The sequence below is a fragment of the Penicillium nucicola genome (assembly GCF_028828085.1).
Source record: "Penicillium nucicola strain IBT 29836 chromosome Unknown utg000010l, whole genome shotgun sequence".
NCBI classification, from domain to species: Eukaryota; Fungi; Ascomycota; class Eurotiomycetes; order Eurotiales; family Aspergillaceae; genus Penicillium; species Penicillium nucicola.
The window spans coordinates 2,077,164-2,087,086 of NW_026643134.1; the positions used below are offsets into that span (position 1 = coordinate 2,077,164).

General features: G+C 44.3%; 4 protein-coding genes across 4 annotated transcripts; 2 read left to right on the forward strand and 2 right to left on the reverse strand.

The window, feature by feature from the left end:
- Nucleotides 1-313: 313 nt before the first annotated feature.
- On the reverse strand, nucleotides 314-1,947 carry pyr5 (FAD-dependent monooxygenase pyr5; the record flags this gene model as incomplete). Its single annotated transcript, XM_057131708.1, has 4 exons — nucleotides 314-760; nucleotides 831-1,201; nucleotides 1,264-1,532; nucleotides 1,592-1,947. 4 exons carry the CDS (start codon nucleotides 1,945-1,947, stop codon nucleotides 314-316), a joined length of 1,443 nt encoding a protein of 480 aa, XP_056979696.1.
- A 468-nt stretch (nucleotides 1,948-2,415) lies between these two features.
- Nucleotides 2,416-3,536, forward strand: N7511_009332 (uncharacterized protein; the record flags this gene model as incomplete). Its single annotated transcript, XM_057131709.1, has 3 exons — nucleotides 2,416-2,527; nucleotides 2,600-2,894; nucleotides 2,960-3,536. The coding sequence occupies 3 exons, from the start codon at nucleotides 2,416-2,418 to the stop codon at nucleotides 3,534-3,536; spliced, it is 984 nt and encodes a 327-aa protein (XP_056979697.1).
- Nucleotides 3,537-4,390: 854 nt separating this feature from the next.
- N7511_009333 (uncharacterized protein) lies at nucleotides 4,391-5,196 on the forward strand (the record flags this gene model as incomplete). The annotated part of the gene is made up of 2 exons (XM_057131710.1): nucleotides 4,391-4,908; nucleotides 4,977-5,196. 2 exons carry the CDS (start codon nucleotides 4,391-4,393, stop codon nucleotides 5,194-5,196), a joined length of 738 nt encoding a protein of 245 aa, XP_056979698.1.
- Nucleotides 5,197-6,834: 1,638 nt separating this feature from the next.
- N7511_009334 (phytanoyl-CoA dioxygenase family protein) lies at nucleotides 6,835-7,731 on the reverse strand (the record flags this gene model as incomplete). The annotated part of the gene is made up of 1 exon (XM_057131711.1): nucleotides 6,835-7,731. The coding sequence occupies one exon, from the start codon at nucleotides 7,729-7,731 to the stop codon at nucleotides 6,835-6,837; it is 897 nt and encodes a 298-aa protein (XP_056979699.1).
- Between the last annotated feature and the right edge of the window lie 2,192 nt (nucleotides 7,732-9,923).

Consider the following 9,923-nt stretch of genomic DNA (forward strand, 5'->3'; position numbering starts at 1 on the left):
ATACCATTGTATTCAGATCATACTCGAATATTTTTATTTAATTCCATTGACGTATTCAATATTACATATCACATCTAAGAAACTGGCTGATGACGCTCCAAGGCGGCCAAAATAGACAAAATATAACACCAGCTCGAGCCAAGATCATAATTGCTACTAGGATGAGATTCCAAAATTGCATTTACTCACAAGTCAACCGCAAAATTTATACATGTAGGTTTTCTATTCCAATTAATTGTACTTGGACCTCTTATATCTTTCTTGCTATCCCATCCAACTATGAAGCCTTCTGTCATGCGCTTAGCATTCATATCTATCCTCTAAACACAATTATCAGACCACAGAGAAAGAAAAATCCAGCCAAGACTCCAGGTAAAAACGAGCTGGCTTTGGGTTTGAACTTTTCCCATCCCGATCCTGAGCGTTTTGAAACTGGCAGCATGGCCAATGTGACCGTGTTCGCTATATCAACTGATGCCCAGTCCGCTAACTTATCCTTCATATAAGGTAGCATAAGACGGCCCAAGAGCCTTCTGAATATTCCCTCCCTGGCCTGGAGGCGCATGGCCAACCGCGTGGTTTTGTCGATATCTGCTAAGCGACCAATCCGCTGTTGTTTCAGTTGTTGGAAAATTTGGCCTATCTCAAGAAGGGAGGGCTCAGAACTCCCTTTACGGGCAAAATATTCGTGTAATTGATTACTGAGGCATGCCGCGTCTTCTATGGCGCAGTTGGCACCTTGACCTGTGTGTGGTGCAATCTAGAATGGCTGAGGTCAGTGGCTGCACATATAATGTATATCCTGAGGGGGTTCATGGTTATATATGTACCTTGTGCATACTGTCGCCAATACAAACTATCCGCCCCCAATCCCACTGGGAAAAAAGGACTTCCTCCAGTGGTGCCATGTTGAAGGCCTCTCGTTTGTCCCAGAGGTCGCCAAACTTTACATCTCCCCAGTATGGTTTGTCGTGCAATCTCTCACAGTAGGTAGAAGCATCCTGAGCAGAGAAGCGTGGAGCGGTGCCATACATATACTTTTTGTCGAGTTTGATAAACAGAAACCAGAAGGTCCGTCCCTTTTTTCCGATGACACTTAGGATACTCCAGCCGTCATTGAGACAGGTAATTTGCTGTCCGGGCTGCAGATCTGGGTTTGGCGATGAGATGCCGTAAACACAAGCGTACTCAATTGTCATGTCTATCCAGGACGTCAGATCTGTTTATGCCTATCGCTTCTCTGGGGAGATGATTATATCTGACCGTTTTTGCCTTCTTTGACGCTTCCTGGCACCATCGAATTCCTCAATCGCCACATTTCTTCTCGTACCTTGCTATGTACGCCATCTGCTCCCACAACGATGTCACCGTCATAGCATGAGTTGTCCTCTACTTGGACAGTGACATGACTTTTGTAATGCTGGATCTCAGTCACCTTCTTTCTGGTGAGGACTTTACCGTCATTTGGAAGCGATTGATGTAGAATCTCTAGGAGCTTCTGGCGGTCAAGAAAAGCGAGTGGGAAACCAAAGCTTGTAGGAGTTAGAATGGGGAGTAGAAGAAAGAATCACAGTCAGGGGATATAGCGCACCGTTCTCGCAAAATCTTTGGATACTGACTTTGGAAACTAAATCCATCAGGGTACCGCATATGAGCCGAATACAGGGGCTCAACAAGTTCTTCGATCTGATCATATAGCCCTAATTGATCTAGGATTCTCCCACCATTTGGCATTATGCCAACAGATGCACCCTCCTGAGGCGAGATCTCATCTCTTCGCTCTAAAACAACATAGTCAATTCCGAGCCGATGCAAACAATGGGCAAGGGTCAATCCGGCTATGGATCCGCCGACGATGATCACTTTGAACTGTTTTTTAGACATTGTCGTCGACCCTTCCAGATCATCTGCTGTGTCTTGAGTTATCGAACGGGATTGAATATCCATATAGGGGGACAAGGACCGAACCCTGTACCAGATGGCTTTAAGTGTTGCTGTATTTGCTTTTTGGGTTTCTGTTATTCATATTTCACATTTTGTTTTTCACATTTTATTTTTCACATTTTATTATTAAATTTTCAATATTAATTTCTTTTTCTTTTCTGGTGCATGATCTAGTGCATAATGTTCAGATTTAATTCTTGGTTTATGCTTCATGCAGTGAGATCTACTTGCATCACTCAAGCCCCCTCGGTCCTCCTGTCCTCGAGGTATTGGCTGGATCATAACGTTGTACCTTATCACAATGTTGGTTCCTCGCATTTCAATTATTCTTGAACTGCGAATGAACCTCTCATAGAGCTCCCACGCCCCCTTCGGATTCCGACACATACGTACTTGCTCATCTCTGCATTCTGCCCTTACTCTCCCATTGTTACATCTTTTAATTGTTCAGTGCAAAGAAACGGAAGAAAGATGCATCGTCATGAATGGATCGAGCGATCAAACTCACATCACCTCGTTATAGACCTGATTCAGACCTCGCGGTATGACCGCTACATGCCCTACTACACGATATTTGCCGCCGGTAAGAAGTTCTGCCCCGATTTTGTCACTTGCAAGCAATACCCGAAGATCATTTCTTAATTATGCAAAACAGTGTGGGCTACATTGATTGCAGGTGCTCTCAAGTTGCAAGAGGCCCGCAACAGTATCTCCGTTGAGCACATTCTCATTCAAGCCATGCTTTCCTCTCTACACTGCCTCCTCTTATGCGGTGCCGGAAACACATGGAACGATTTGGTAGACCGAGATATTGATGCGAGGGTCGCTCGAACAAAATCCAGACCATTGGCTTCCGGACGGGTCTCCACTATCCAGGCGCTGGGGTGGATGGTCGCTCAGTATGCACTCTCGGTGCAGATTCTAGTTTGGATATTGGATGGGCAGAGGACGTATGTTTTATCAGCCATTCTTCCCATGAACTCGAAAAGGCTGACCACATCTTTTCATATTTCAGTTGGAGCCTCATGATCCCACTAACAGCCACCATCACCGTGTACCCATATCTGAAGCGACCTGTCTTCAGTAGGGTCTACATCTATCCCCAATATATCCTCGGACTCGCCGTTAGCTACCCGGCAGTGACAGGCTGGGCTTCAATTAATGGGAAAGATCAAACGGGGGCTGATATCGTCAACCATTGCATACCGATAGTGCTTCTTGTCTTCTTCTGGTGCTTCTACTTCAACACGGCTTATAGCTTCCAGGATAGCGTCGACGACCGCAAGATGAAAATCAATTCTGCGTATGTCTTTGCTGGCAGCCGCATCCGTTTGTTCCTCTTGTTCCTAAGCATCCTGCCTATCGTGACAATTCCGTTTGTGGCTTCGAAAATCAATTCTCCTTGGCTGTGGTTCTCGTGGATGGGAGTTTGGCTCGGTGCCATGGTAAAGCAGATTGTTCAGTTTGATTCGGCAAAACCAGAGAGCGGCGCCCGAATTCATTGGGAAAATTTCCTTTTGGGTATATGGACTACTTCTGCTTGTGTGGTTGAGGTCTATTTACAGAAAACAGGGTTTTGGGATACTGTTTAGAAGGAAAGAAATTTTGCATCGCGCAGAGCTACGTCGGATGGCGTGCATTTTTTTTCCACTCACGGGGAACAAGACAAGAGAGGGCTCCAGTAGTACTGTATGCGATGGGGGAGCATGATAAGAGGGGTTTCTTGAATAGACTCCCTAATTTTGAGAAAATAGTCTGAAAAGTGTTGAAGAGGTTCTTTGGAGCAGCAAAAAAGTATAACTTAGATAGAGAGGCCCAATAGACTGACTCGTATTACTGTACAGTAGAGAAGCAGCCCTGGACGCTTTTCCTGGACCACATTGATTGCTGCTCTTGACGGGGTTGACTTGTGAGTCAACGTTGATCATTTCATAATTGCTCCATATGATCACTTGTGATATCTCACAAATACCTGTATTGTACAGTACAGTAAGTCTGGGGCCCTTTCAATGTGCCCTGATGCAATGGTGGACATAGGACGCAAGCCACCGCGGTTCAGGGCGGCTGTTTATCACCTAGGGCTGTGCGTCTAAGTCAACTGGATACATCATGAGTCTGCAACCCTGTATTCACGTACTTATGCAAGTTTCCCATATTTGTATGAAGTGAGGTGTGGGTAAATCAATAGTGATATGCTGTGATAACGCATCTTCGGCAGGGCCACTCAACCTACATTTCAATCCTGCTGCCAATTAGGCAGCTAGAGATGCATAACTTCGACCATGGAACGTGGGCCTGGGCTCCAACTCCCTTACAAAGTCAACAAACATTAAACCGCCGCCCCAACCTTAGTAGCGAATCATTCATATTACACGTATTCCCACGACCTTATTGATACCAGTTTAACTTCTCTAAACAAGATTTGTTGATACCAAGCGCACTTGTAATGGATTGGTTCAGTGGTGCTCCCCCGCCTCCAGAATACCAGGCTGTTGCGTGGTTGGTGAATATTGCTACTGTTGTTGAGACTGTTGGTTGGACAATCAACTATGGTGAATCGATCTATAGATCGGTAAAAGACCGTACCTATGGGATGGCCATATTTCCGATGTGTTTGAATCTATCATGGGAGATTGTCTATACCTTGGTCTATCCTTGCAATGACACTTATCAATGGATCATGATCATCAGCTGGTTACTTGTGAACCCGGGAATCGTGCTATCTGCGATTCGATATGCGCCAAATGAGTGGCAGCATGCTCCATTAGTCAAGGACAATATCCGACTCATATTTTTCCTGACAATAGTAGCTTGCATCCTGGGCCAGCTGGCGGCTGCTGCGACCCTTGGACCAGGTGTTGCTGCAACAGTGATAGCTTGTCTCTGCTATCTTTTGCTCACTGTTGGGTCCCTATGCCAGCTTCTGGTTCGTGGCAGCTCTCGGGGTACTTCTTACACAATGTGGTGAGTGATGTTAACGCCGCCCCTTGGTCCCAATCATTCATACTCAGGTTACTCACCAATCAATATAGGGCTTCTCGGTTCCTCGGCAATCTTGCGGCTGGTCTCAGTGCACATTTGAAGTTGAAATACTGGCCACAAATTTTCGGCTTCTTGGATAGCCCCCTAATGACATGGTTTGTCGCAATTACTACAATAGTGGAGTTATGCTATCTCTTTGTCTTGCGCCATATTCAAGCCAAAGAGAGTGCAGATCGTCAAAACCTCCTAATTACCGACAAGAAACGATGATTGGTTCGCAAATATCAGGATCATGGAGATATTGGGGACTGGCAGGGTACTTAGCAGCTCAAATTCAGCATTTGAGATCTGAAGAAGACAATACGAAATTATTCGGGTGTTATATCAGGTCGTGTTCATTTCATATACTAGTAGACTGTTAATGGCATTTATGTCCCACTTCTAACGTACTATTCACGGCTCTATTGTAGTGATTATTGTTATATGCTTGTCATTCAGATACAATTGTTTATCCAGAGTGGACTTTGACCTTTCAGAAGCCTCACCTGGAATTAACGACCTACAATTGACTCGTAGAGATCTCCAGCGGTCCTACGGTGTTGGTTCCCGACGACCTAAGATACTTCCTGCTCTTGAACCTGAGTGCTTGCCCGTGCTGGACTTAATGTACTCCGAATTAGGCCAGTCAAGAATCCACTTGAGGAAATTATTGCTACCAGTCCAACTAACGAGCCAAAATAATCCTGCAGCCTCCTCGTATTTCTTCAATGCTGTCTTATCAATAGTGTACAAGAGCTGCAACAGCTATCACCATACATGTGCAGCTCTTGGCAAACCTACAGTACAGTACAGTACAGTAGTCGTAGTACATGTCAAGCTACTGCACTGCAGAGCGTGCATGGTGTGATCGACTCTAGTTAACATTCTTGTAGAATCACAGTATTGGATAGCAAGGCAACGGAAAGGGCCTGGGTTATCCCTGCGGGGAAAAAAGCAAGCATGGTCGGCTGCCTCCAGTCTGGAATTATTGATAGCATCAAATAAGGCATCAATGCTTACAGTAGCAAGTACACTAGGCTTAGCTGCACTCATCATGCATAGTAGCTCAGGGTGAGGTATGCTATCCAGTTCAAGCAAAGATGGTTGAATAGGTGCAACAAAGCATTATTTGCTTTTTCGAGAGCGCAAACATACCCTGTGAGACCCATTTGCGCTCGGAATAAGCAGGATCTACAGTACAGTAAAGTCACTTCGCCGGGGTGAGCTGCGATTAATAGAGCAGTGGGGGTTTTTAAAAACTAACATCCCAAATTATTAGACCATCGATCGGATCATCGAGGTAGAAAAGAAAATAGGAAAAATCCATCTTTTTTTACCGGTTGCATTGCGCAGGCAGAGTAAGAAAACTGATCACTCAGGCTGAACAATAGAGAAATATGTTCGCTATTTTGGGCCGTCTAAAAGTGGAGGAATCAATGGTAAGATGATCTTTGTAGACAATTTTTGGTCACAAATCCGAGGATTGCGCCAACATAGAGAGCAATATAGATTACAACATATGATTTTGGAATTTCAGATAGTACATATCTTGCTAGCCTTCTGTATTTTTAATACAAAATAATAGGCGCAAGCATGCGCTAGTATCTGTTATTGATAGACTGAACTAGCCGCGAATAGAGAACCCGAAATATCGAAATCCTGGAACCTCAGGAGAAGCCCATTACACAAATTCTAAGAAAAGCATGAGTCGTTACTCCTGACCACCTTGAAAGAACTACGGTAGTAATTCCGAACCTCAAACGAAGTTCTAATCGAAATAAAAAGTAAACTTTGGAAATGAAGCCCGTAACGGAAAAATCATCAAGAAGTAAACACCGCAGATAGTGCCTTCAAAATGGAAAACGACTGTTAAGCCTTGATATGATCCGTTGCAAGGCCCATACGCGTGCCAACATCAACCTCATCGGCTGCCCATGAGCTATAACACCAGTTATCTTCAGGCCAATGGGGACTGCGGAAACCATACAAGCCCTGAGCCCTAAAGGACAAAGAAGAGACGATATCAAGCGGGGTTGTCACAGCATATGCTTGATATGGCACCAAGTCATGCCGGATCAACGCAATGGCCAACCCACGGCGTTTCTCCATGGTAGTCGAGTTATGACCGCCCCCGTGCAGTAACTTGGACGACATGAAGAAACAGTCCCCGGTTTCCATTTCCAGAGGTACCGATTTCACTCCTTCGTATCCTTGGAAACCGGGTTCTCTACACCCAACAAACTTCGGCCACCGGTGACTTCCTAGGACAAGGCGTGTCGCGCCGTTGGCCTCGGTGAAAGGAGTCATAGCGACGAAGCAATTGATCATGGCCTCTGGTGCGGAAGGGCCCATGGAATTCCAGAACCTGATCATCTCCTGGTCCCGATGGAGAAATTGAGCTGGAGCACCTGGCTCCAGCTCAATCACCTGTGTACTGCTCAGCCAGTACCCTGCTCCACGGTGCTGATTCAAGGCTGCCTCGGACATTTTATACAGGATATCTTTCTCTATGATCGTACGCCGAAATGTTTCGCTCTCGCAGACCGGGCTGTTGAACCGTTTCGTCCTGTTGTCGCCCATTATTTCCACGGCTTTGTCGTCACCATTGGTTTCTCTGGAATAGAGCTTGTCCATCACAGGCTGGATCTCGTGATTGAAACTTGCAACCTCGGATGTACTGAGAAACCCTGAGAGAATCACTCCGCCATCTTCCTGAAACGCCTGAAAAATGGCGTCAAAGTCGGCTGTTGCTGAAAACCGTTGCATCTTTCTCTAATGATTATGCAAAGGGATATTGGCACAAGGAAGCTTGAAATTTGACTTGGGTTTTGGATAAAAATGTAGTTCAATATGTATTGATGTGAAACTGGGCTGGAAACGAGGATGTCAGTCTGAGATCAATGGGGTGCCAGGTACAAATAGAGAGCACCAAGGCTTACCGAATGGAAATAAAGTTTTCAGCCGATAGACAGGGTGGTACGGATAGGCAATCCAGCGGAAATAAACAACCGCTGGAGGTGATAGGCGTGCTATGAGGTCATTAAGTGACCTTGGCTTAGGACGCCTCATATGAGAAATCCATACCAACTGCACAGTCAAATGCAAGGGCTATGATCTAGACTTGAACTAGGAACGACTGTATCAGCTGCAAAGACTACTGCGGTTGCGTTGGAATATGCATATGTGCATTTTAATATTGGGCAAAGAACAATTAGAACATACTGGGCTGGTATTGCTCCAAATTGTCATTTAGATACATATATCATTAAAAAGAACGTCATCCTACACTTTCTATGCGCTTAAAAGGTAAAGTAAAAGTTTGAGGTAATTATGAGCTATTCAATCACTATCACTTCCTGAAAGAATAGAACAATAGTGATGAACATTGCACTGAGACATGGCTGTTATCAAACAATGGCTATCTTGTCAGCTTCGTCGTTCCGTGGTGCCTCTGCCAGCTTTAACTAATATTCCGCCCGTTATATGGATGTGATAGTCGCATATGTAAGCATTTGTGCTACCAGTTGACCCGTGGACTTTTCTCTGGATATCATCCCTTGTTCAGTTCCACGCAGCATCGGGCATCAATAGGACGATCGGCATCAATCGCTTCATACAGCATATCTTGTTCATTGAGGGAGACCTTAGATCTAAAGCCTTTACTGGACTTTACCTAAAATTATTCCTAGTCCTCATCACATAATTAACTTAAACATTTTGATAGACGGCATTTCGGCAATTCCGATAAAACGAGGAATACGTAATACTGTTAAAGTGCAACTAAAAGACTCCTCTATTTGCTCAAAAAGATCATCTCTTACAAAAAGCTGCAGCGATGAACTGAGAAGTATATCAACGCATGATTACCGTGGTAATTTATTTACATTTTGGGCCAAAAGGTGGCATTGGATGCTCGGCAATGTAATGCACTCTCATGTTCCTGGGAACTAAGAGTTCGATTTCATGATAGCAGTTTATATGGACTTTTTCATGATATTTTTAGAATTACGTGAACTTCACAAAATATACTGTGAAAACGACGGGAAGCTGGGAAACAGAACTAGATTTACAAAAACACATCCCATTATAAGAACCTGACCCATATTTACAAGCAATGCACCCGAAGCAAATATAGTAACAATGCCCCGCCAGATGTCTCTAGCACCTTGACGGCTGCGTGCGAGGGGCTGAACGTGGAGTGTTTTAATTTGAAAATCATGGGAAAAATGCTTATCTAGATAGACTTCAAGTGCTTGTTTGTTGCTCTGTAAACTTTAAGAGCGTTATCACTGTGATACATACATTTGAAAGTGATAGGTTAAATTGAGTGATCTGCGAGGCGAGCTTACTGTATAGTACTATTTTGCATCAAACAAAGGATGGAGATATCTTAGCCAAGCAATTAATAAATTATGAAACGTCCCACAGCATCGCTCAGATTATGTCGGTCCTGGGTCATTTCCCTAAGGAGGTAGTGAGAGCAGAAATAATGATTTTTACCGATTGAATAGGCGGTAATGTAAGGATTCTTATGGAACAAGATCCTCTTGCATATGCCCTACGTGCATACCAACCTTGGGAGACAGTAGTCCGTGACTTGATAATGGGCACCAAGCGGACTATCTGCACCCGTGGACCTTTCTAGTAGAGACTAAGCCCATTGTAAAACCGGTGTCAAATGCATAGATCCCATCGTAATCGATACTGTAGAAGAATATTCCATTTTTCAGATAATAGAAAAATATTCACAGACCGAGGGTGTGGGCAAAGTATATTATGTCCCCGTCGTAGTGTGGCCCTATTATTTTCATTGCAGTAAATATAGTGCAACATTACGACTACTCAAATTAATGTGTACTTCATTTCCTCTGCTGCGCGTAGAATGATGTCAAAAATAAGGGCAGCGCTATATAAGTTAGATGTTGATATATATGTGTCAAGGGATATCAACAAGTAGC